This window comes from Cupressus sempervirens, chromosome 7 (assembly GCF_028749045.1).
Source record: "Cupressus sempervirens isolate cs-2001-9-10 chromosome 7, ASM2874904v1, whole genome shotgun sequence".
In the NCBI taxonomy this organism is placed as follows: domain Eukaryota; kingdom Viridiplantae; phylum Streptophyta; class Pinopsida; order Cupressales; family Cupressaceae; genus Cupressus; species Cupressus sempervirens.
In genome coordinates this window covers 524,698,569-524,725,620 of record NC_143124.1, presented here as the reverse complement: position 1 = coordinate 524,725,620, position 27,052 = coordinate 524,698,569, and the positions used below count along the sequence as shown (strand labels likewise).

At 35.6% G+C, this 27,052-nt stretch overlaps 1 protein-coding gene across 1 annotated transcript; it reads left to right on the top strand.

Moving 5' to 3' along the window:
- Positions 1 to 222: 222 nt before the first annotated feature.
- LOC149547829 (disease resistance protein UNI-like) lies at positions 223 to 3,982 on the top strand. Its single transcript, XM_089791876.1, has one exon. The coding sequence runs from the start codon at positions 498 to 500 to the stop codon at positions 3,474 to 3,476; it is 2,979 nt and encodes a 992-aa protein (XP_089648002.1). The 5' UTR covers positions 223 to 497; the 3' UTR covers positions 3,477 to 3,982.
- Positions 3,983 to 27,052: the final 23,070 nt, after the last annotated feature.

Here is a 27,052-nt window from a genome sequence, read left to right as displayed (position 1 = left end):
GGGCCCATGCGTGCCTAAAACCTCTTCGGCTAAGAGCCAAGGACTGAAGAGCATCCACACTGCCAAATTCGCCCAAGGCACGATCTCGGCCTCATCCCTTTTTGATGTCTACTCAGCAAGACTTGATTAGTAGACTCTTTGTGAACCATTCAACTTCACCAAGATTCCAATTTTCATCAGCTCGTACAGAAATGATAAAAGGGGTAGCTTTGTTAGGTAAGGGAGCATTCTTTTCCCACAATTTTCCAAATAGCTTTTTCTCTTAGTCAGTAGTCACCGACTCATTCATTCCAGGAAATTCTGTTACCGTGGATCGTGCAGGTCTCTTTACCTCCTCCTTCGTTACAAGATGAACGGCTATCGCCTCCCCACGTTGTCAACAGGCTACGCTTGTATAGATAGGCGTGCCGTAACATTTGAAGGTCTGAAAGTAGGGCGAGGCTTCATATCCACTGCAGTCAAGTTTTAAACCCTGAGAAAGAGAGAATCCGATCGGCATGGGTGACCCTGGATTCGTCTCAGGTTTGATAGGCGTTGGGATAGGTGTAGCTTTAAAAGAGCTGAGCGAGCTTATCAAGCTTGCTGTGTTTTGCAAGAAAAAACTCCACAATCTTGAAGAGTATTTGACTGATGTTGCCGCTCTTAACACGGCCATCCAGAGATATCGGATGAATCTGAAGCTCGGCCAAATTGTGAATAATGAAGCAGAGACAGGACTACAGCCTTCGGCTGTGAACGAGTGGTTGAGAAAGCTCGATTCGCTTGTTAGACAGGCTACCAAGGTCGCGGAGCAGTGTTGCGTAGGATTGCCGACTTATGATGTGATATCACGCTATCGAACGAGCTTGAAGGTACGGCATGTGATTGCAGACATTGAGAAGCATCTGAAGCAGGCTGCGCTGATTGGCGTAACAACCACGCTCGCCAGCAATGAGGAGCTCGGGCGGGGAATCCACCGTATTGAACAAAGACTCGATGATCTGGGCACCACTAGTGCAACTGCAGCCTCCACGTCCAATTATCCCACGCAGAGGCTGCAGCAAGTGAACGAGCGCGTTATTGTGGGACAAGATGACGCTTTTTCTAAGCTGCAGAAGAAAATAACACTAGACGAAGGGCAAGGGTTAACTTGCCTGGGTGTGGTTGCCATGGGCGGAGCTGGCAAAACCCTGCTTTTGAAAACTGTGCTCAACAGTGAAGAGGTGCAGGATAGCTTTAAGCAGGATCTGGTGCTCTGGCTCACTGTCTCACACAACCCCTCTCTTCCGGCGCTCGGCCGTAGTCTCGGAAGGCAAATTGGCGCGCAAATCAATCAGCCGTTCGATGAAAGACGCAGCCAGAGCGAGTATGGGAGGCTGTGGATCTACGAAAAGTTGAAAAGCAGGAGGTTTTTACTGTTCCTGGACGATGTTTGGGAAAACAGCAGCGGCAGTTTGTTGGAGGAGTTGGGCGTGCCTGTTGAAACGCTGCGCAGCTGCAAACTGGTGGTAAGCGCCAGGGACAGAAAAGTGCTGGTCAATTTAGGAGTAAATGTTGAGAATACAATCGGCTTGAGTGGTCTTTCCGAGGATCAAAGTTGGGCACTGTTTTCGACTCATGCATTCGCATATAACAAGAACCAGGTGCCGTCGGTGACCGTGGAAGAAACGGCAAGGGCGGTTTGCAGGGAGTGTGATGGGCTTCCGCTTGCTATTAAAGTCATAGCGGCCACCATGGCGGGCGTTGGGGATCCGGTAGAATGGGAGGTGATGCTTCAGAGACTGCAGAATGCGGATAGGCTTAACCCTGATGTACAAGAAAAGCTTTACAACCGCTTGAGGTTGAGCTACGATGCTCTGGCCAGGTACGATCCCCATCTACAACTGTGCTATCTTTATATAGGCGCTTTTAAGGAAGATGAAGATCTGTATGTGGAGGATCTCATTAATTTGTGGATCGGGGAAGGACTGGTTAATGCTACCAATCGACCAGGTTACGACCCCTTGGAATACGGGCGGGCTCAAGTGAATGCGCTTTTAGATCGCTGTCTGATCGAGGGCAGCTTAATGGATGCCGACGGGCAGGTCATGGTCTGTTCAATGCACGATGTGCTGCATGATTTAGCACTGCAAATTGCGGAGAAAGAAGAGAATTGTTTGTACAGGGCCGGGAGAAATCTGGAGTTCTTTCCAGAAGATGGATGCAAGGGGCACCGGCAGATCAGCAGGATTTCATTGATGGAGAACAATTTTTCCTCTGTTCCGGATTCATTCCAGGGTGGGCAAGTCCTTTCCATTCTGCTGGGCGAGAACAAGAACCTCACGAAATTTCCGTCGCGCGCCATGGCCACAATGTCCTGGGTTCGAGTCTTAGACCTCGGAGGAACATCAATCCAGGAGCTACCCTCCACCTTTGGATGCATGAAACGGCTTGTTTGCTTGCGGTTGGCCCGACTGCCGATCAAGAAATTGCCTGAAAGCTTCACCAAGCTGAGAAAACTTGAGATACTGGATCTTTCCACCTGCAATCAACTGGAATGCTTGCCCTCTAGGATCGATAACCTTGTCAGTTTAAGGTACCTGGACTTGAGCCACTGTCAGCATCTGCAGTCTCTGCCCTCTGCTATTTCAAAGCTTACGTCTCTACAGTACTTGCGAACCGAAGGATGTTGGCAAGCCTGGCAACCACGTGGGATTCAGACGCAGTCCAAGCTCTGCTGCAGAGCCCCTGAAAGAGCGGCTTGCTTTAAGGATCTGCAATCCCTAACGCAACTGAAATGGCTGGGAGTACAAGATACCAGTGCGAGACTCGAACACGGAACGTTGGGCAGAATGATAGAAATGAGAACCCTTGTGATCACCCTCACCAAAATGACTGCGCTGCCAGACGACATGACTGCAATGAGGAAGATGAAAACCCTCTTCATAAGTTGCAGAGATTTGGTAGAAACTCCGCCCGGGCTTTCTGAATTTGAACACCTAGGTTGCCTCATACTCTCTGGATGCGACAAGCTTCGACTTTTAAGTAGTTCATTGCACCGGCTTCCCAGATTGAGAAGGTTGGATATTGGTGGGTCAGACGAAATGAAGGATTTGCCCCACGAATTTGGGGAGGCGGAGTCATTCCCTGAACTTGAGAGATTTTGGGTAGAGAAAATGTCCGCGCTGGAGAGGTTACCCGTGTTGGCAGAGGGAGCAATGCCAAAGCTGAAAACATTGGGTGTTGTAGTTTGCCCCCGCGTAGAAATGTTGCCCCAAGGATATTTCAAGCTGCAACACCTGCAACAGATACAGTTTTACAGTTCCCCCAAGGTGTCGCAAAGGATGGCAGAAGGAGGACAAGATTGGGAGCTTGCAGAACAGCTCCGTATTAAAGGCGTGGAGATTATCAGTGAATATGGCGGTCACAAACGCTTAACAGAGATAAGGACGAGGATGGGTGGTAAATATTGGTGGGACAGATTCGTTAAAGAAATGTGGATGAATTTCCATATTTAATTTCTGCATATAGTGGAGGAGACTTCTGTGAATGCGAGATGAGTTTTGCTGAAGCCAATTACTCGGTACGTATATAGCCTTATATTTCATCATCGCTTCATATTTTCGTACTATTGCAACATTTATGTATTGTTATCAATGGGAAGCAAACTCGGTGGTTTAAGAAGCATACTTATTGTCCAAACTAACTCAGCATGAGTTGTAATAGTCTAGATATTAATAAATTCAACATTTTAAACTTATTGTAGAACATATATATATATACAGTTGTGAAAGGGATTTGAGGAACTGTCATGATTGAAATGTAATAGAAATCATCCAAATAAGAGAAAAAAAGTAAACTAAGGTGCATTCTCTTATATCTTGAGATGCTCCTATATCATCATAGTCTCTTTAGATCTTTGGATTGTTTCTACATGATCCATAATGCTTAATGCTCAGCTTGTTGTTTAAGGAAAAAAAACCTGAATTATTGATTAAAAGTTAGTTACATCAAGTTCAATGAATATCCATGACTACCTCTTAATATTCTACTCTTATTGTTGTTTCATGACTTTGTATTTTATCTCTCTAAGTATGCATTTCTTTATATACTTTTAATACTCATATATATTAATGTTTAATACTATTTTGGTAATCCTGATAACATCTGATTATACAGCTAATTTTTTAAATTACTTTAATTACTTTTGTTATAATTAAGTGATTTCTTATTTTATTAAACTATGCAAAATAATAATTAAACTAGTTTAATCTTGTAATAAGATTTTCATCTAGAGTTTTATTCATCCTTTTATAAGGATTCATTCTTTCATTTGTAACTCATTTTAATGTGCAATCAATACAGAGTTGTTATGTTGAGTAAACCACACTTGTTTGATTTCTTATAACTAGTAAGGAATCTTTAAGTTTTGAAATTGAATTGTTTTGTTGTAAATAAACTTCTTTAGCTAAGAACTAAGGACTAGGGGGTTTTTATTTCACCAAATTTGCGGGGAACAAAATTCCCTCCTCATCCCTTATGACGTGGGAGCCTTGCACTCAACAAGACTTGATCCCAACTTTACCAATAGCCCAACGATCTATTAACTAAATATTTGATTTGAAATACCATAGATCTTTCACTCCACAATTCTAATAGCTACCTCGATCTTGCCTCGCAGGGCATTGAACGTTTAAAGTGTATTAAACCCGCCATTATTGGTTTGCGTTTGCCTCTATATAACGTTATGAAGACATTTAAAACTCAAAATATAAAAGAATGTATGAGTCACATTTTGTTCCATCAGAAGCACCGCTTTCAACGGTTACAACGTAAAGTTTCATGCTTTATGCTCAAATCAATTGATCGTTCATTATTTTATGTGAGGAATAAATTTGTAGCATTGCCACGTTCGCCCAAAGAATAACTTTTCTAAAGAATAAATTGAGGACTGTGACTGCCACAGAATAAAGAGTGAAAATACACTATATAACTTTAAAGGTAGTATTTTTTTATCATTCCGAGTCAACCTCAACCTGATTTTATTTATGGAACTAAGCATAATACAGCGAGTTGTTTCTACCATACATGCCTATCCCGTCATTGATTGTGGTCAGGCTAAAGTTAGATCCAAATGTTTTTAAGCTAAAGTTAATCCACGTATTTTGAATGTACACAAGATGTTATTAGCTGCAGCATTCTCTTCATTGCAAGGGGATACAAATTATGAAATCTTATTTTCCTTGTTGACGCCTTGTTCTGAACTCTATTGTCTTATATATCTAGTATGGTATTAGGTTTATTATTTATTATATTGTATCTTTGTTCTAATTGGTTATGGTATAATATTTAATAATATACATAGTTGTAATATACCTTGGTTATCAATGAAACAAATGATTTATAAGATTCAATTAAATGTTATTGGAATTTTTTAAAAAATATTTGATTAATTAGATGATTATTTATCTTTGTTTTAAATTTTTATTTCACATATTTCATTATGGTTACTTCATCTATTCTATAATAGATTCCCTATTCAAAAAAATTAAAATCACTTCTCAACTACCTTTATCCAAATATTTGACACTTTATTAGAACTTTATTTGCTTCACACCACCTCTAATTTAACTCTTCTCGCTTAGTGAGTTGTATTGTACCTCTAAATATATTAAAGTTAAGTTTGAGATATTACATTTTTGTATCTATATATCAATCATTCATAATAATTGAGATGTCCTAGTTATTCTAATAGACTTCATAGTGCTGTAGGGCAAGGCATTCCAAAGCTCTATTTAAGACCCACACTAGTATTTTTCCTCTTTAAAATATTGCAACCACATTCAAAACTAAAAATATAATAATTGTTAATCATTCACATTTTGTTCCATCACAAGGACAAGCTCCAACATTTTCCCAACATTAAGGTATATTATATGGTCAAATAGTTTACTCCCTCATTATTAAATGAGCAATATTGAAATTTGTAACCTTTCTAGATTGGCCTAAAGTAATAATTTCTTCTCTTAAAAGAAGCATTTAACAAAGAATAACTTTTCTAAAGAATGAATTGATTGTACCATTGACACATAATAAAGAGTAAAATACATTGTTCAACTTATAGTTTAATATATTTACTCAACCTAAATGAGTTTGATTATGAAAAAAGTATCTAATGCACCCGTCTTGTCAGCCACTAATATGTTTCTCCTTTCAATTTTACTCTATGAGTAAACTATTTAAGTCTATCACCGTCCTATGATCTTAGAAAGACTAAAGATAATCCAAAAAGCTTGTTATTGAGATTGTGGACATTGCTTTTGCTAGCCTTTTGGATTGGGTTGTCCTAATATCTTCATGGTCTATTTTTTCAGCATGCTTGTTAGACCCTATGTTTTAATGGCACATACTAATATTTTATAGTTACTTTTCCATATTAATATATTAGCAAACTTCATACAATCTTATTTATCCTATGATTTTTTGTAAAAAAAATTATTAAAATAAAATTTTGAATTTTTATTTCATGTTTTTGAATGGGTGTGCTCATTTTATCTCATTGGATTTTCCTTCTCCCTGTGAGAAATAGGATGATTGTTCATTTGTCTCTAACTAGACAATAACTCTAGAAGGTAAATGCCATCAACATGGGTGGTTTAAGCTATGACTTGTAAGAGCAAGGAGGAGAACTAGACAATGCAAAACACATGCAATCTTTCAATACCCTTTTATCCATACAATTTCTCACGTTATAGACTTAGAAATATCTATAAGATTAAAACCGTCAAATTCATTAGTGCCCATTTAAACTATTATTCTCGTCTGACCAAGAACATCTTTAAATTGTTGGTAGACATTGTAGTTCATAAACCTATTTCAAAGGCTAAATATACCATTTTATCTATAGATTTTATTTTCCATAAATATTTAGAAGACCATGAGTATTTTGATGATTATTTGACCATCCAAATTGTTATTTTTTTGATTTGTAAGGCCACCCTTAAACATCACAAATTAAATGGAAAATTAAGCTTGGAAAACATAATTCAATTTTAAGTATTTAATACTTATAACCTAAGAATTTATTATTTTTATGTAATATTTATAACAAGATAATTGATATTAAAAAGGAATAAGTTTCTTCCAAGAATTGGACTAGGTTTTTTTTGGCATTGAAGTTGTTGCATACCAATACGACAAGATTAATAGGACAAGAATGAAAGTTAAGTTGTTAGCTCTATTGTTTGTGACATCTAGGAGTTAGAATGATGAAAATGATACCGTTTCAAAGATATTTGAGGTTCTTACGAAGGACCAACTTGCTTTTGTGAGGAAGACTACTTTGGATGGTCCAGTGTGTATGCACAAGAAGGTTTATAAGTTGACCAAGGGGTGCTACTATTCTCTTACATGAGAAGAATGATCCCATGAGCTCATAACGCTATCAACTATTAAAGTGGCGAGTATTTCTTTTTCTTAAAATTTTAAAATATATTACTTCTAGATCTGAAAAACAAGGGGAAAAATGAACAAAATAAATAGAGATTGTAAGACAAACATAATAATTTTCATTCATTAATGAATTGATTACATTTTCCCCAAGTTATGAGGTCTTTTGCTTTCATTACAGGCTTGCACTCTATGCTCAAATACAATGGCTATGGTTATTTATAAAGAATATGTTTTCTAAAAATAGCTAGTAAATAGGGGTTTGTTTCCTATGTTGAACATAAAAAAAATAACACATGCACTTGCTACCTATCGATTTGAACTGTGCATGGTGAGCGAAATGTGTAATTGAGTGAGCATCTTGCAATGCTACAACAAAACTAGAGTGAATTGGTGTGCATGTCGGTGGAGTTGAAAGCGAAATTGAATTTGCATGATTTTCTTTATTTTATGGAAGCGTCAATTTTGATAAGTAGAATGTATATTCTATAACAAGTCAAATTGTGATATTGCTAATTTATTATTTGCATAGTTTTTGGATTACTAATAACAACATACAAATAGTATCAATTTTCTCAAAAATATAGAATTAGAATCAATAATAATTAATTTTGATGGCATACTTCTGTTTTTAATGAGAGTAAATCAATATAACAATCTTAGAAGCAAGCAAGTGAAAAAAATAATGATTTTAATTTGAGAATTACTTAAGAATTCAGCTTTTCTATGTTCCTACTATACTTTTAAAACAATTTGTTAAGATTGTTTTAATTAGAATCCACTTCAGAACTTGGGTCTACTACGACTCTTGTGAAATATATCTTGGAATCCATAAATCTTTTTGTTTTCACTCTACAATAGAGTTCAAATTTTGAGGATTTTTAACCTTTTTCGATATTAACAATTTAGTTATAGCTACTTACGTTGAGTCAAGTTACGTCTACATTTTAGTTTTAGTTTTTTTCTTTTCTATTAGGCAATCTTGAGTGAGAATATAGTTTGCCTTCTGATACATTGAGGATTAAGCTCTGAACTACATTCTCAAGATAACTAAACAGAGTTGCCTTCAAATGTATTCATAATTCTTATACAATAGTCACCGTCAAGTATATTCATAATTCTTATGCGACAATCACCTTCAAATTTATTCTCAAGATTTTTAACATGGATCGAATTAATATGTATTCACTATTCATATTCTGGCATCACAGACATACCGTATATTGACCAAAGCTACAAGCCTCCTTCCTTAGTGCCTGAGGGCAATTTGAACTTAGCTCACACATTGCACCACTATTCCCTGGCAAGTTTAGTTTAGTGATGGTAATCTAAAGGCATCTGTGTAATGATTTTACCAAGTGATTTATGCATCATAGCTGTAACTCTACTTTTATCCTGTTTCACTCTAATTCATTTTACTTTAGTTCATCTATTGGTATTGGTTATCTCTTTATTTACAATTCTGTTCATATCATTTGAATTCAAATACATATTTCTAGTTAAGTTGGTTCCAGGTGAAGAGGCGTGGAAATGCAATGCTAATTAATGTGTGATTTTTTATCTGCAATAAATAGTTCAAGTGTATTCACTGATACATAAATTATGCTTAACTAATAAATGAAAACAAAATACTGTTGCAATACTTCAAGAAATACGTATAATAAATTTAATGCTTTCCAATTATTCAGAATCCACTACATTGAAACATAACTTATAACAAATTGGATACACTTTTTCCTACCTTCATTTCAGCAAAAAATCTCTTCACTGACTATCCCAGCCTATTCCCTATCCCAATAATACTAGAAATGATAATCACTAAAGCAACCGGCAATGGAAGCTACCCAAACAATTTCAAAAGTATGTAAGCACAAAAAGCATTTGATGGGGGTAGAGGGAGGCATGACATCGAGGACGCTTGATGGAAGAAGTAATGAAATTAAATGGAAATTATACATAAAAAATGTATTGTATAAAAATCACATTTCTTAGAATTTTAGTGTGGGAAAGCTCCATATTTAGTGCGGGAAAACACCATCATGGAAATGGAAATTTTAACAAGATTGCAAAGTACAAAGAGTGGCTTTGAATAAGCAATTGGACCATTATAGGCTTAAGTTATACCTTGTTCACATGGTTAGCAGGAGATGGCTGGTTTTGATACAGGGTCGGGGATATGTACTAGTATGGCATATTTGAAAAAATGTTGGGAATGGATACTTAGAGATGGTGTATAATAATATATGTGTATATAATATGAAATTACAATTAGTTTTAACAAAATGGATATAGACAACTTCAAAGAATGTAATTTATATCATAGTTTTTAACAATTAACAATTATAATGTAGGATGTTTCTCCAAATGCAATATATCTATAAGTGCTAAACCATAGATCTATGAATGTAAGTATTATCTTTACCACTTGAAAGGTTGAATGGTTGAAAGCATGTGCAAGGGGGATGAATGTGGATCTTGTTCTTTCATGACAAATTTCACTACTCCAATGAACAAAGAAGCTTAATCTTTAAAGAAAATGCATTATTGATGATACGGAAATTAGGGCCTTCAATAAATCCTTGCTTTCTTGTCTTGATCTCCTTCAATGCACCTTAAAAAAACTTGCTTGAAATGATCTTGCTCTTAAAATTGATAGCATGGATATATAAAAATAATAATGGATTTCCTTAGATAATAATGGATAGCCAAACAAAGTGTTCAAACTATCCTCATTTTAAATTCAATTCAAAATCAAATTCAAAAGGATTTAGCCTCACTCAGGCAAGAAAAGATTGAAAAATCCAAATTGGACCTCAAATCTAAGGGAAAACCCCTAGGGTGAGGGATGACCCCATCCTTTCCTAGAGGGTAACCCAAGAGTTATAGATGACTTCAACCCTTACCTAAGGGTTTCTAATCCTCGAGATGACCATCATGATCTCAAGGATGAGAAAATAAGGGTAAAAAATGGGTAGAAAGTCAAGGAAAGTAGTAGTTTGAACATAAACAAATCCATGAAACTAAGAGATTTCTAAAAGGAGGGCTTAAAGATCTTACAGATAAAGTGTACACTTTTTAAGATATTACACCTATGAGATATAGTCTCAAAATTGTGATGGTTCAACTTTTTCTTTATTTGTGTATATCAAATAAGATGTGATGAATAATTTGTGTAAGATGTTGGATAGGATTTTGTTGAATTTAAAAATGTCAAATAAAGGTCAATATGGTTTTAGATTTGGGTCTTTGGTTATGTTCTTAGTATTCATCTTATGTGGTCTTTTCTTGAAAAAACATTGAGTGGTGAACCACCATTCCTATCGACAAGTATATTTTTTAGGTATTTGGATGTGTTGGAAAACGCAAGACTCACCCATCAACAACTATTTATGTTTATGATGTCAACCTTCTTTATATCATCTTTCATGTGCTTGTTAGTTATGTAGTTATATTTGATGTTGCTTTGATATTATTACAACACTTATTGATGATGCATAATATTGCGATTTTGATTATCTAATCATACTATGTTAGTTATATTATAATAATTATATTCTTTTGAGATTTTTGTTTATATTTATAATGTTACTAACCTCATACTTTCATGTGCATGGATGGTGTACATATGTTTCATATTTTTTGTTGACATATTTGATTTGGTTGATGGAATTTCATAATCGCTTTCTTGTGAGATCTACATAATGTATTGATCCCTACCATTGTCTATTACATGTGTGTGTGTGTGTGTGTGTGTGTGTGTGTGTGTGTGTGTTGGGGGGGGGGGGGGGGGCATAGTTGGTGAGGGAGGTGTGTGTGTACATACTTGCCTTTTTATGCAGATTATAGGTATCAAGCATCGACTCCCTTAAATTGATAGGATGAGTGTGTCCTATCGTAGTGTCTCGATGGTTAAAATGTGAGATAACATATAGAGTCAATCATATCGTAAGTTATCATGTAGTGGTGGACACATATCTTATTGACTACCTGTTTAATTCGTCAATGTGACATTAATTTGTGAACCTTTCCTTTGAGCATGATGGTAATTTTGAGTCAATTTTCTTGTGTTGTACTCATGTGAATTTATGTTGTGTGTTTTGATTTGATTGGAGAATTCAATTAAGATTAATAATTAATTTAAAATAATTATATCATATGAGTATGAAAATGTTAAATATATGGATATTTAATTAATAGGAATTAATTAAGTACCTTTGGTTAATTAAAAAATATAATTATGAAAATAAAAGATCTAATTAAATGTTAAGTTAAGAGACTTAAATGAATGAAATTAATAATTAAATAAGTCTCTTAACCAAGTAATGTTGAGACTACCAAATTCTCCACAGTAGTGGCATCTACACCATGTGTTGTAGTCCCATCCAAATATTGCTTTCACAATTTGTTCTGTTGGATTTAATCTCTTGGTTTAGTATTCAGAAGATTTGTGTCCTTGTTTCTTGCAATTGTGACATTTATCTTCAAACTTAGGTTTCTCCTTGCATTCATTTTCTCTATGACCATGCTTATTGCAGTTGTAACACTTTCCATTGAATTTTACTTTACCATTACTCCAACATTTGTTTGATGTATGACCTAACTTACCACAATGATTCCAAGTAGGCCTTTGATTCTTTTGAGCTCCTTGCTTGGATGATTCGCCTTCTTCCCTATTCCTTCTTTACCTTTGTGTCTATATTGACTTTGCTCATTCAACTAATTCATGTTTTCTTGAGATTTCAACATTCTTTCATTGGTTTTCTTTTTCAGTGTTTAGATCATTATGAAGTCTTTCATTCTCTAATCTTAGATTCATGAGTTCTTCATTTGCATTAGTGAGATGATCAATGAAGTTTTCTTGCTGAAGGGATAGATGTTGAATTTCATTGTTCTTTCCTTCTATCTCTTCTTTGGCTTTGTCTTTTTCTTCCATGACTTCACATACTCTTATTGACTGTATTTCTTGTTCTCTCTTTAGCTTTCTAAATTCTTCTTGAAGATTGGAATTCTTTTCTAATAGATCTTTGATTGCTTTATCAGCTTCATCTGAATTTCCTTCTAGATAGATATCTTCAATTTTTTCTTTAGTGTAGAGATTGTCATTTAATTGTACTACAACATATTTCCTTCTTTTCAATGATTGAGAGAGTTGCTCCTTTGCTTTCTTTAGTTGCCTAATAGCCAATTCAAGATCTGACTTTTCATTTTCAATAGCCTTATCTAGCCTATATACCTCCATTGCCTCTGATCTTCGCTCAAGCTGTTAAACTTTTTCAGTGAGAAACACAAAGCTATGATACCAATTGTTAGAAATATGAGGTAGTCAAGGTTATTGAGAGGGGGGGGGGGGGGGGGTGTGAATTAGGAACCAATAAAATTTTAACTTATTTCACCAATTCATCCTTCATATAATATTATGCTCTAATTGCATGTATGGAAGAATAAAAGCAGTAAAATATTAATAACAGTTTGACACAAGATATGGTGACCCAGAAACCTTCCAAATAGAAAGTAAAACTGAGGTGGTGATGATACCCACAAGCTTTAGTACTGCAGTATAAAGTTGACCTGTTAAGGCTTACAATTGACCACTTGTGATGATTTGCAAAACATACAATGAAGTATGCACTCAGTAAAGAGATTTGTCAAAGACTGTTAAGTCTACCCTATTAAAAGGATTTAATTGATACATCTGTTAGGATGAGCCAGTGGCTGATCTCTGATTTGCAACTCTAATTTGCTGGTTGAGATTCCTTTAAAATGTAAATATCACCTTGTTGTGATAGATAAATCTTTACTATCACTTATACTGCTTGTAGCCTTCTTAATTCACACTTCTGCTCTTTATAATCACTTCATACTTCCTTTTTTTCTTGGATATGATACAAGTCAATACATATATATCAATACAAATCATAATTCATAAAAATTCGGCTACAACATAGGTTTCCATCAAGATCAGAAAGTCAACCCAACTACTGGCACTCGAGTTCTGAAGACAAACTTGGTGATGTTCTAATACTCGACAACCATTGTCAATACTCAACATCATCACACACTTGGTAGATGTAGAAGCTCAGTTTGTACTAATCACTTCCAAGTAGCCTAAACTCGGTTAACACTTGTGACTTGATGAACACTGTGAAACTTGACATATAAATTGAATCACTTGGTTGACACTGCATGGCACGGTCAATACTAACATTGTGAGCTTGGTATAAACTTAATCACTTGGTTGACACTTCTTGGCTCGCTCAATACTAGATTCACATCACTAATACTGCAAACTCGGCAGGTACTAGAGAGCATGGTTGACACTGTACAACTCGATTAATACTGTGAAGCTCAGTTAGCACTATCATTGAACAACTCGGTAGATACTGTTTGTCATGAACTGAATAAAGATTCTAGAACTCAGTAACAACTATATTACTTGCAAGTATCTAGAACACTTGATTAACACTACAAACTGAAAGATAAGCTCGATAGCCACTTAACCAATTGACTAAGTGCAAGTCACTAATAAATAAACTTTGACAACAATGTCATCAAGAGTTTGATTAGGTTCAAAGTTATGGTTATAGTTCCAGTTAGCTATAATATATTAGGTTCAATGTTACGGTTTTAGTTAGAGTTTAATTAGGTCCAATGTAAGAGGTAGAGTCTAATCTGGTTCACTATGAGGGTTTTAGTTATCATTTTCATTTGGTTACATATTAGAATTTTACTTATTTTAGATAAAGTTTTCTAGTATTTTCTAGATTTTTTTAGATTTTATAATATTTCAAGTAGTATTTTCTAAACTTTTGTCTCACAATTTCTAATATTTTCTCTAAAAAAATTTCTATATTTTCTAAATAATGAAAAAATATTTTATAATTTGTCTAATTTTTCTAATATTCTCTAAAGTTTACTAATTTTTTTCTAACTTATCTAATATTACACAAATTTAAAATAAACTATTACATGTACTAATTTAAAATAGCAAAACATTAAAAAAATGATTATAAAACTAAATTATAACTAAGAAAACATCTAATAAAATATAAAATGCACTAAAAAATTGGAAAAAAATTGTTGATGTACCTGATCCGGTTGAAATGGTCCTATAGTACCTACCCACTCCACAATCTCTAGAAGTTGTTTGATGCAAATGAGAGGCGGATAGCTTGTTTTGCTATTTTTATAAGTTTTAGGGTTCTGGTCAAAATAGACTCAGACGGAATTGGTCCAGCTTGAAGGGGTTCAGTTGAAAGCCCCCTGTACATGTACGTGCCCTACAACACCTTATCAACACCACATCAATCGAACCTAGCACCTTCTAGCCAAAAATGATCTGGTTAGATTCATTTTGGCCAAATCGGTCAAGTTAGCTGAAAGGGTGATAGATTTGTGTTTTCACCCAACAACATTCTTTCCATCAAAATCTACATGCAAACCCTAAACACTATAACTCAAACTTGAATAATTCTTTCAAAAATCACATAGAAAATTCTTCAAAATAATACATGAAAACTCATAGTAGTATAAAGAAGACAACTACAAAATTTGAATAAAAGAAACCTCAAAGAGTCAACTTCAAAAATAAAGAGAATTCTAAATCAAAAATTAAAGTTTTTTTTTCTATAAAAAATTGAAATTACAAAGCTTCAAAACCCTACCTCAAAATAGAAGCGGCTATCCAGACAACTAAATCAATTGAATTTGACCATTTTATAATATTTAACAATTAATTTTTTTTAAAAATAGTTTATGTATAGTTTTTTATTTATTTAATAATTGTGATTAAATTGTCAAATACAACTGATTTCGTTGGCTAGTTGTTTCACCTCAAAACCATTAAACAATTCGAGAATAAGAGATAACAAACTTTTGAAACCAAAAACTTCAGCTTTAAATTAGTTTCTTTTTTCTTCAAAAATTCTAAAAATCTTCCACTGAATAACTATGTAATGAAAATCTCATCTAATTTAAAGAAAAATCCAAAAAATGAGGTTTAAAATAGAAAAACCCTAAAAATAAAGCAAACTCGACTCAAAATTTGATTTAAAAGATTCATTTATTATAATCCAACTATAACTGATGCATTTGATTGAAGTTTATAATAGTGATGAAAGTATTTTTATTATAAAAAAATTGCAGGTTATGATTGCCATGATGATAGATCACGAGAAGCTGAAGAGAATCCTGAAAGTGGGGCACGATACCATGTTCATTTTTGAGATGAAGGATGGCTATCACTGGCATAGGACTGTGGATAATTATGTTGTCTTTCAAGGCATTGTCAAAAAGATGAACAAAGAAATCAAAAAGAAGAAGAATGCTTCTAATGAGAAAATTCTCATAGATCCAGAACATGATGAGCATTGTTTGGATGGAAGGCCCTCAAGGATGGACAACTTGGGTTTAGTCATATGCTAACCTCTTGCATTAGTTGTTTGTAGTATCTTTTTTGACTATTTTATTTTGTTATTCTTAATGTAATTGTCTGCTCATACTCTTTAAATGGTGTGAGACTTAGCCTCTCATTTTCATTGTAAATTCCTTTTTTCGAACTCTCTATAATTAATATTAAAAAAAAAAATGCAGTTTAAAAGTATAAGTGAATATCAAAGTTTACCAAAGTCAATCATGCAAATTAAAAAGAATTGTTATTTAATTATTAATTTCATTCATTTAAGTCTCTTAACCAAGTAATGTTGAGACTACCAAGCTATGTATGTCTATAGAGTACTAAAAGATGGAAGTGAGTGGAAGATAGTCTGTCAATGAGCAAGTGGTTGTACCAAAGTATTTATGGTGATTGAAAAGTGAAAATTTGTTAAAAAGAAGAAAATTGAATTCATTTTTTCATCATGAATTTTTGAAGAACTATTTGCAAAGAGTGATTTTTGTGCTTCCAAGTGATCTGTGTTTTTGTTGTTGGAAGAATTCACAAAGTTTTTCAAAACCCTTCAAGACCCTACCAAGCATGGCTTCCTCTAGTAACAAAGCAAAGAAAGAATGAGAAATGTTAATTTGAGGAATATAATGTGAGCTTCTAGCATTCAAATTAGTCCAGCAATTGTCGAATCACTGGACCCAACAGGTGCACAATCTCAAATTCCTTCCCAAGTATTACTTATGCATAATATATGCTTGTATTTTCATTGTTCTATTCAAGAGCTGGGTACACATGAGGCACTAAATGAGTTCAGTGTTAATGACACTCTAAAACCTGAGCATCAACATTTGGAAGAAAAAGGCTTGACACATATTTCGCATATGCCAAGGGATTTCTAAGAAAAATGGATAAGATTCATACCAAGTCGAGTTCACAATTGGAAGTTATGGTTGGACTAGCCCATTTTGATCACAAGGAAGATGATTCATCGAATCATTGGCCTTTCAATATTAAACAAAGCCAAGACAACCAAAACCCTAAGCTGGGTTGAACTGGCGAAGAAGACTCTTGCTAAGTGGGATGGTAGAGGAATGAATATTCTCGCTCTCTCAAACCTCATAACCCCTAAACTTGTAAAAAAATAATGGACTATAAATAAATAAATATGAAGACAATTAAATATAAAAATGAAACATATTTGTAGAAACACACTTGGAGCAACGAAATAAAAAACTCACACATAATCAGTTGAATACATAGGATTATGAATATCTATGGCATTGTCATCTTCTTCATAAGGAGGACTTCTAATTATCCCTTTCCATGTCCATTTTGAGACATACCCATTTGCAATATTCTCGCATTGACACATTGCATTGTTATTAATGCAGGCATCACAAAAACATGAATTTTCTCTTACTTGAATTACTGGGGGTTTGTGTTGTCTAGTAGTCATCAATTGATGCAATCTTCTAATTCCAACAATTGGTTGACAATTGTAAGGATTTGATTGACCAATACCTATTGTATGTGTTAAGTGTGGGCCTCTAAATTAACCACACACTTCAACATGATCTTTACATGCTAGAAACATCCTGAAATGAACATGGGATTGTTAATTCGGGATGATCCAACAAACTAATCTATTACCTTCTAACTAGACGGATTTTCTATCCACTCTCATATTTGAGAGATCAACAACGAGACCACTAGTATGAAGGATTTTAATCTATATGAAATGTACGATTAAACTAGATGGTGAGAATATTAATCTAAGCATAAAATAAGAAAATTAATCTAGATGTATGCATGTTAAACTATATGAAATTGCAAATGTGAAAGCAATAAGCTATGAATGCAAATGATTGAGTCAACAATTTGGCATTAGTTCTATACTAGTCATGTGCCTCCTCCAAAATAAGAAGTTGAGGGTTTCTTAAATAGAATCCAAGAATTTAATCAATAGTCAAGAACAAATAGAATGAATGGTTGAGATTGAAGATGAGATTTAGTTAGAATATGAAATTTATTTGTGAAAAGGGAATTAACTGATCATTTCTAAGTGTAATAGGGAGTTAACTGATCCAATTCCTTTTCTAATTCCAGTTCACTCAGTATTTCCAATTATGAACTAAAGAGAGAGAATAATAGGAAATATTTGATTTAAAAGGCAAATATGACCTCATAAATGCATAGCCTAATTAATTGAATAAATAAATTCAATAATTAGAATGAGGATAGATTAATTAAATCAAATATATTTAATTCCTCGTGTATATTAACTAAAAAGGTAACTTTAATTTAATCAAAGTACTAAGACTTAAATGTTAGAAATGCTTTAGAATAACTAAGAGGGGGGTGAATCAGTTATTCAAGGTCCAAATGTCCTATTCAAACTTTTTCACTAAGTGTAGTAAGCCCATTCAACCATTCATTCAAGCTTTAACTTTCCTATTCAGAAAGTTACTGTAAATCAACATGCAAGCATAACACATAAAAGGATCAACACATAACACAATGATTTACGTGGAAACCCAATTTGGGAAAAACCACCAATAACATGCTAGGCATTTCAGACTCTTTCTTATTTCCTTCTCAACTCTGGCCAAATACCACTTAAACATTTGAAATGCATCAGATTTTTGCTTTAAAAACCTAGCAGCCATCATCCTTGAATAATCATCTACAAATAGCATAATGTATTTGTCTCCTAGGTAGCTTTGTACTTCTATTGGACCACATAAGTCTGTATGGACTAATTTTAGTACTTCTTTGGAAGTGTATGTTTTTCTTTTGAAACTAGACTTAGTCATCTTCCCTAGTTGACATTGTTTGCATATTGTGTTTTCAGGTTTCTTCAATTTAGGCAACCCTCTGACCTTCTTCTTTTTGCTGACGCTAATCAAATTGTCAAAATTAACATGACACAATCTTTTATGCCATAACCACATATCATCAAGTCTAACAACAAGATAGGTTGCATCTTCCATATCTAGGTAGAAGAAGTTACTCCTAGTTTTTTCACCTTTTCCTATCAGATTTCCATAAGTGTCATAGATTTTGGTAGATTTGATTCCAAATTCTACTTTGCAATCTACATTTCCTAACTGTGATACACTCAAAAAATTATAGTTTAGTCCTTCAACATAATATGCATTATCACATGAAATCTTCTTAGTAAGTTTAATGGAACTTTTTCCTTTGATTCGACATGGAGCATCATTTCCAAATTTAACACTATTTCCATCATACTGAGTAAAGGTAATGAACTTACTTTTATCTCTTGTCATGCGATGTGAGCATCCACTATCTATGATCCACTTGTCATTCTTGTTCACATAGGTTACCAATGCTATTGCTTCATCTTCATCTTTATTTGATTCATTCTCCATGGCCACATAGACTACTTCAACATCATTCTCATCATAATCTTCTTTAACAATGTAGCATCTTTTACCTTTGTCCTTGTAATCTCTGCTATCATCCTCTCTTTTCTTCTTGTACTTGTTTCCTTCTTTGTAGTTCTTCTTCTATGTACACCTTGCAACAATATGATGTACTTCATTGCAATTGAAACAAATGATAGGGAGCTTACCTTTGAATTTACCTTTGCCTCTATGGAATCTTCTAGCCAGTAGTGCTTCCAACTATTCCACATCTTCCTCATCTATGCTACTATCACTAGATGCATGTTTTTCTTTTACTCTTCTTCTTTGATGTCACCTCCTCAGTGTCTTTCAATGTCAACTTGGCCTTGAAAGAAGATTCAAGGTTCTCAGGTATGTAATTATCAAAATTGGACAGTTCAAATGCAATAAGTCATCCCAATATTCCTTCAAAGGTTAGTGTATTTCCTTGTACACACCTTAACTCTTGGATGGTTGAAACTCTAATAGCATAGATAGGGAGCAGGGTTCTCAAGTATTTACTACTAATAGTCTCTTCTTCTAATTTACCACCTAGACTCCTTATTTCACTTACCACTTCTTTCATTCTGGATCCATATTGAGCAACATTTTCTCCTTCCTCCATTTTCATGTCACCAAACTTTCCTCTGAGGCTTTCTCTCTTTTCTCTTTGAGAATTCTGATCTCCTCCATAGATATATGACAAGGCTTTCCACATCTTCAATGTAGTATCACATCCCTTGATGTCATCAAATTTAGCATAACTGAGTGCAGAGGCAATCTCCAACATTTCCTGATTGTTTTCCTTCCTTTTGTTCAAATCATCTGGAGTAAGAGGTCTAGCTAGGTCTACATGTTCTATTCCAATTGAGGTTTTTGCATAATCACCTATTGATCCAAGGTGCAATTTCATCAGAATCTACCATGCAACAAAGTTGTCTTTGTTGAGCTTGGGAACTTCTCTCTTGGACATCTTGATCTTCCTACTTCTAGTACCTTGAAACTAAATCAACAGATGGCTCTGATACCAATTGTTAAAAATGCTTTAGAATAACTAAGAGGGGGGGTAAATCAGTCCAAATGTCCTATTCAAACTTTTTCACTAAGTGTAGTGAGCCCATTCAAACATTCATTCAAGCTTTAACTTTCTTATTCAACAAGTTACTGTAAATCAGCATGCAAGCATAACACATAAAAAGATCAACACATAACACAGTGATTTATGTGGAAACTCAATTTGGGAAAAACCGCCAGTAACATGCTACTCAATTCTCACTCTTTTGAAGTGATGCCCTATGAAAAGGCATGTCCTGTTAAAGGCTTACAATACATTGTTAAATGTGACCTAGTTAAAGGATTTAACCACCCTGTTAGAAGGGGGCCTAGTTAGAGGACTTTAGAACATTAACTTGGAATGCCACCCTATTAAAGGATTTACAAATGGCTATTAAACCAACCTAAGTCCATAGGATTTTCCTTTACCTGAACTGATACAATTGCTAGAGAGTAAAAAAAAGGTTTTTTGACCTAATTACAATTCACAACTTATCTTGCAGATCTCATATCACTATTTAGCTCTTCACATTGCCTAGTTTTTAGTCTCTGCAACTCTTGACAGTTTGCCCCCCTTTCAAGCTTAGTCTCCTTGAGTCTTCATGCTTAATGTACCAGTGCAATCATCTCTTCCTGGCCACTCATCAAAGCAAAGTCTCTATGCTCTATTCTTCCTTCTCCTAGATGTCTTTTCCTTGATACCCTTCTAACCACTTCACAATTTGGCACTCTAGCATCTCTTGCTTCTTGGTCTTTGACTCCCTAAATAGAAGTCTTCAATCTCTTTTACCGCTCAATCCTTCCTTCCTTTAATTTCAATTCGTATGGATTAGGTAGGATTCATTGAATCTAACCCATATTTTGTTCCTTCAAGAAACTTCTTGAATAATCCTTTTGAATTTGCCCAAAAATGGTTTACATAGAATTCTGTGCCACCAACTCATCATCCTTATCCTCCAACTGGTTCACAAAATTCAAGGTAATAATTATGTCAGCTCAAATTCAGCAAATCTTTGACATTTTCAATAATGTAGTAGCTCGGAAATATTGAAATACTGGTGCTCAGCACATACTATGTTACTTGGCATCAATTGTGTTTTACTGATGCTCGGCACCTAAAGTTTACTCTGCACCTACTACGATTTTCTAATGCTCGGCACTAGTTACTTTGCTCGACACTTGAACTTCACTTAGCACTTGAAGTTCACTCAGCACACACTAGATTTTTCTTTTTTCTTAGCTCTAACTAAGAATTATCTCGGCTCAAACTAGCTTTCTTGGCACCCACTAATGAACTTAATTCAAGCTCTGCAATCAACCTTGTTCCAAATTACACTTCTAGTGTTTCTAAGTGTAGCCAACCTTTGTATCTTTGAGTATGTTAACAATATATCATTTAACTATTGTCTTAACTAATCCTTGCACTTCATTACAATATCATAACTCAACCTTTCCCTTAGGTTCTCTTGTTACATCTCATTGATTAAATCTTTTGCATCAATCAACTAAGTGATAGTACTTGGATCTTATAAGCAATTGTCATTCCTACACATAGTAGGTTTGACATCAATGACAAAACAATGATTGAAAAAAATTCTTTTAATAGCAATCTCCCTCTTTGATCTTCAACAATGACCTTTTCAATTAGATTTTCAACAATCTCCCTCTTTGGCATTGATGGAAAACCAAACTGATTAACCATTAGACTAAACTATTTAACCAAGTTAACTAGGTTAGAACAGTAAGTCAAATGCCAGAAAGTAATTGTGTTACCATCAGTTTTCACTTCTCCCTCTTTTGATCTACTATCTTGATTGCTTCATTTTGGCTTCTCCCTCTTAGCTGTTGTATCCTTTTTCTTTGTTTTCTTCCTTCTTATATTCTCTCCTTCTGTATGCATTTATCATCTTCTACTATTTCTTTCTCTGTTTCTCTATCCATAGTTTCTGATCAGCTTCCTCTTCTTCTCCCTCAACTATTGATCAATTTCTTCATCTTATCTCCCTCTATTGTTGATCAGAGATTTGAGCTTTATCTATTGAATGTTGTTATCAATTTTTGGTTTTTCTCCCTCATACTATTGTTCAAATGTTGTTGATCAGTTTCTTGTTACTTCTCCCTCTTTGATAACAATGCCAAAGACATATTGTTTCAACATCTTAATATGCAAGTGTAGCTTTTGCAGGTTCTTTCACTTTCTCCCTCTATCATCTTGCTTGTAACTAATTTGGAACTTTAGCACTTTATTTACTTCAGGCATGAATCCTAAAGTAAGTATCCTCTACATCAATGTGTAATATTTCAACAATCAACTCATTTGATGTAGGGCAGTCTTGCTTTTACTTCAATTAGCCTTGGTTAGGGGTATCACCCCTAACTTACCTCTAAGATACTCAAAACCATCTTTAGGTAGTGCTTTTGTGAAGATGTTAGCAATCTATTCCTTTGAGCTAACATATTTCATCTTCACTTGCTTGTCTATCATGTCCCCTAATTAGAGTAATATAAGTAAATATATTATTTCTTAATGCTATAATATATTAAAAGAAATATTGATATATTATTAATGGTATAATGTATTATTAAAGAATAAATAATAATATATTATGGATATAATAATACGTTACTAAGGTAATATTAAAGGTCAAATCATTATTAATAAATATAATAATAATAATAATAATGTTATTATCATATGAGGGGAGATCCTAAGATGATCGAGATTGAGAGGATGGGCGCTACTCGTAGACTGGTTTCCACTAGGGCTTCCATGCCCTAGCCCGTTTGGCTCTGTTGACCTGCACATTTGTGTTGGGAGGGCGTTGGATCTGTTGACCTGCGCTTCAGTGGTGTGAGGCCGTCGATTTAGTTCGTTGGTGGTTTTTTGCTGGCCGTACGTGGGGTTTGTCGGGTAGCAGAGGCTCTTGCAGACCCATGAGTGGGTGGTTATTTATCTCCAAGCTGCGGTGTGTGCCGGCCTTAGTGGGAGCTAAGGTGCTTAGAGTTTGTGGGACTTCTACCACGGGCTATCCTTATTTCTATTGTGTTCTGGTTTGGGGGTGAATGGGAGATCGAGTTATCTCCTCCTCTCAACTTCCTGCTGGTGATGCAGAGATGGGGGAACCATCTTCTTCACTGCATGTCAATAATAAGGACTTGAATGGTCAATCTCAATTGGGGTAGGGTGTATCATCTCCAAAAGGAGGGCTCCAAATAAGGAAAATTACTGGATTTTTGCAGAGAGCTGAGGATCGGCCAATTTTGATTATCCAACCTGAACAAGTCTCAGAGGACGTTGAATATTGGAGTAATCATGCCCTTATCTGCAAGTTTTTGTGTCTTTGCCTTTCCTTGCCCATACTAGAATCTTGGGCTTGTCAAATGTGGAATCCAGAAGGAGATATGGAGATTCTGTTGGCAGCTAATAACTACTTTATGGTCATTTTTTCAAGTATGACAGACAGGAATTAGACATTTGAAGGTGGCCCTTATTTCTTCAATCAGGTGGGGCTTTTCATCAAGCCCTGGCACATGGGCTTCAACTTTGCTGAGGAAATCCCCTCTTGGATTCTAGTGTGGGTCTGCTTACCAAGGTTGCCTTTGGAATTTTGGAGGGAAGATATTCTCCACTCAATCTCGCTGCTTCTAGGAAAACCTATGGGTTCAGCTACACAGACGCAAGATCGTAAGGTAATTTCTTTTGCCCATATTTGTGTAGAAGTTGATTTAAATAACCTATTGCCAAATTCTATGGAAACTTGCATGGGATCATATTCTTGGATCCAACAACTAGATTACCATTTAGATGTAGAATTTGTCATGAATATGGACATTTACAACGCAAATGTCCGAGGAACAAGTCCCCCACTTTGGTCACTCTCAGACCCTCTAGGGAGGACAAGGGGAAAGCTACTTCATCTTCTGGACTTGTTGATAGTGAGGGGTTTACTTAGGTCAAGTCTCGTAACAAAGGCAAAGGAAAGAAGATAACCTGGATGGACAAGCGGACAGATGACACCTTTAACAGGTTTGATGCTCTTGGGGATTTGGCACAAGAAGAGGGTACCCCAATTGAGATTCTTTTTGAAATCAAAGTGTAGTAGGAGAATCAAGTTGGGGATATACAGAGGGAGGATCAGACTCTATATGCAAGGGAACAACAGGCTGGACAGCTGGATATTGATTTGCCTCTTCTTGTTCAGGATATTGGAGATATCGGTGAAACACAGGGTTTGATGGGTCTTGTCTTGGGGACTCCTAGCCCGAGTAAGCCAAAGGGGACCCCAGATTCTTCTAAGGCTAATAAGGCTTCTCTTGTCTTAGGCATTCAATAGAAATCTTTCAAAAAGGGGTCTGGTGATAAACCGGCAAAGAGCGGTAGGAAGACTAATCAGGAGAAGGTGAAGATAATGGGTGAAAATTTGGTTGAGTTTGGGTCTATGAAACCCATTGATTCTCACTTCTCTCACCCCCATAAATGATTGTGTTGTCATGGAATGTAAGGGGGTTGAACAACATCCCTTGACAAAAGGTTGTTCACAGGTTAATTGAGTCTTAGACTTCGGATGTGATTTTTATTCAGGAAACTAAGCTTTCAATGGAGGGGTTGGCTACCTGTGCTTTGTGTATCTGGCCCTAGGGATCTTGGCAGGGAGTAGGTGCCTTGAAAAGTTCAGGGGGGGGGGGGGGGGTGGCTTGCTTCTGAGACCCTAGAAAAGTTTCCCCCTTATGGTGGATCTCCAGCCAGTCCTCCATCTCTTTGGTTGCTTCTAGTTTTGAGACTAGAGAGAGGTGTCTTTTATCCAATATATATGCTCCTACTGAATTTTTAGGGAAATCACATTTATGGGCTCATATCAGATTCATCCGATCCTTGGACCCTTTTCTCCCATGGATTATGGCTGGGGATTTTAATGTTGTCACTAGCTTGGAGGAAAAACGAGGTGGGCTAGCTAGGTTGGACCCATCTTCAAATTTTCTTAGGGATATGATTGGCTCCTTGAATCTTATTGATGTAAAGTCAACTAATGGCATCTTTACTTGGAAAAATTAGAGATGTGGGGGTGAGGCTATTTCAGAAAGGCTTGATAGATTTTTGGTTTCCTGCTATTGGATGAACAACAGATGGATCACCAATTCTGAAATTCTGGACTGGAGGGGCTCTGACCACTAGCCTATCAAGCTATACATCACCTCTTATAGTGTCACCAAAGGTCCCTCCTTCAAATTTTAGTTGATGTGGCTTACAGACTTGTCTTTACCTGACCTTATGGTGAACTGGTGGTATGAGGGGAAGCCTGCCCATGGAACAACTATGTATACTTTTAGTAAGAGGCTCCAACATGTTAAGTACAGGCTCAAGAGATGGAATAAGCAGTAGTTTGGGAACCTCCATGTTCAGAAGGTTGCTGCTCAAACCAAGCTGGATAACATTACCTGTCAGATTAGAGATCAGGGGTTGACTTCTGATTTGAGTAAAGCTGAGTCCTCAGCTCTAAAGGGATTGGAGGAATGGGAGCTTCGGGAGGAGATTTTTTGGAAGCAGAAATCCCGTGTTGATTGGCTATAGGAAGGGGATAGGAACACTGCTTTCTTCCACAACTCGATGAAGGCTCGGAGACAGGGTAATTTTGTCTCCTCTCTTGTCTCATTTAATGGGGACCAGATCTCATCCTGTGGAGAAATTTCTAGGGAAGTAATCAATTATTTTTCTAATCTTTTTACTAAGGAAGTTCTTCCTACTAAGAATGAGGAGCATGCCATTTTAGATTGTATCCCCCTCTTGGTCTCTGTTAAGATGAATGAGGCCCTCTTAGGCCCTATCCAGTTACCAAGACTGGAAAGAGTAGTTTTTAATATGAAAAAAGGCAAGGCCCCTGGTCCAGATGGCTTTTTGATTGAATTTTCCTAGGAATTCTGGAAAACAATAAAGTTTGATCTCCTTGAAGTCTTTGAATTCTACTTTCTTGGCTCTTATTCCAAAGAAGGAAGGGGCTAATAGGTTTGATTAATTTAGGCCTATAGCATTATGTAATGTTGTCTATAAGGTTATTACCAAATTGATTGCTGAAAGGCTCAAACCAATCCTTGGTTCTTTGATCTCTACTAAACAAGGTGGTTTTGTTGAAGGTAGATAGATTGCGGATGGGATTGTGATAGCAATGGAAGTGATTCACTCTATGGAAACATCCAAGGAGAAAGCTATGTTTATTAAACTTGACATGGCTAAAGCTTATGATCGGGTGAGTTGGGATTTCCTACAAAAAATTCTTTTGGCCTTTGGTTTTGATGAGGAGTGGGTGAATTGGGTTCTAAGCTGTCTGACCTCTTCCTCCTTCTCAGTTCTCATTAATGGGCAACTGTCTAATTTTTTTGGGGCTTCTTGGGGACTTCAGCAAGGAGATCCTTTATCTCCTTATTTATTCATCATCATGGTAGAGGGTCTTGGCAGATATTTAAAATCATAGGTGAGCAAGGTCTTATCCAAGGTTGGAGCTAGAATAATAACCTTCCCTCCTACTCTCATCTCTAGTTTGTGGATGATACTGGGTTAATGGGCATGGCTAGAATCAGTGAGGCAGTGAATTTTAGACGAGCTCTAGATACCTATTTGAAAGCCTCTGGGCAGCATATTAATGATGATAAGTCTTCTATTTATTTCTTTAACACTCCTCAACTTATTCAGAATAGGATTGCAAGGATTCTTAGATTTCAAATTGGATCTCTTCCTCTGATGTAACTTGGGGTTCCTCTGGTTTTGGGTTCACAACGAAGAGACTATCGGCAGGGGATTTTGGATAAA

Coding starts and splice junctions, on each gene's coding strand:
- LOC149547829 (XM_089791876.1), top strand. CDS start 498: ATGGGTGACCCTGGATTCGTCTCAGGTTTGATAGGCGTTGGGATAGGT.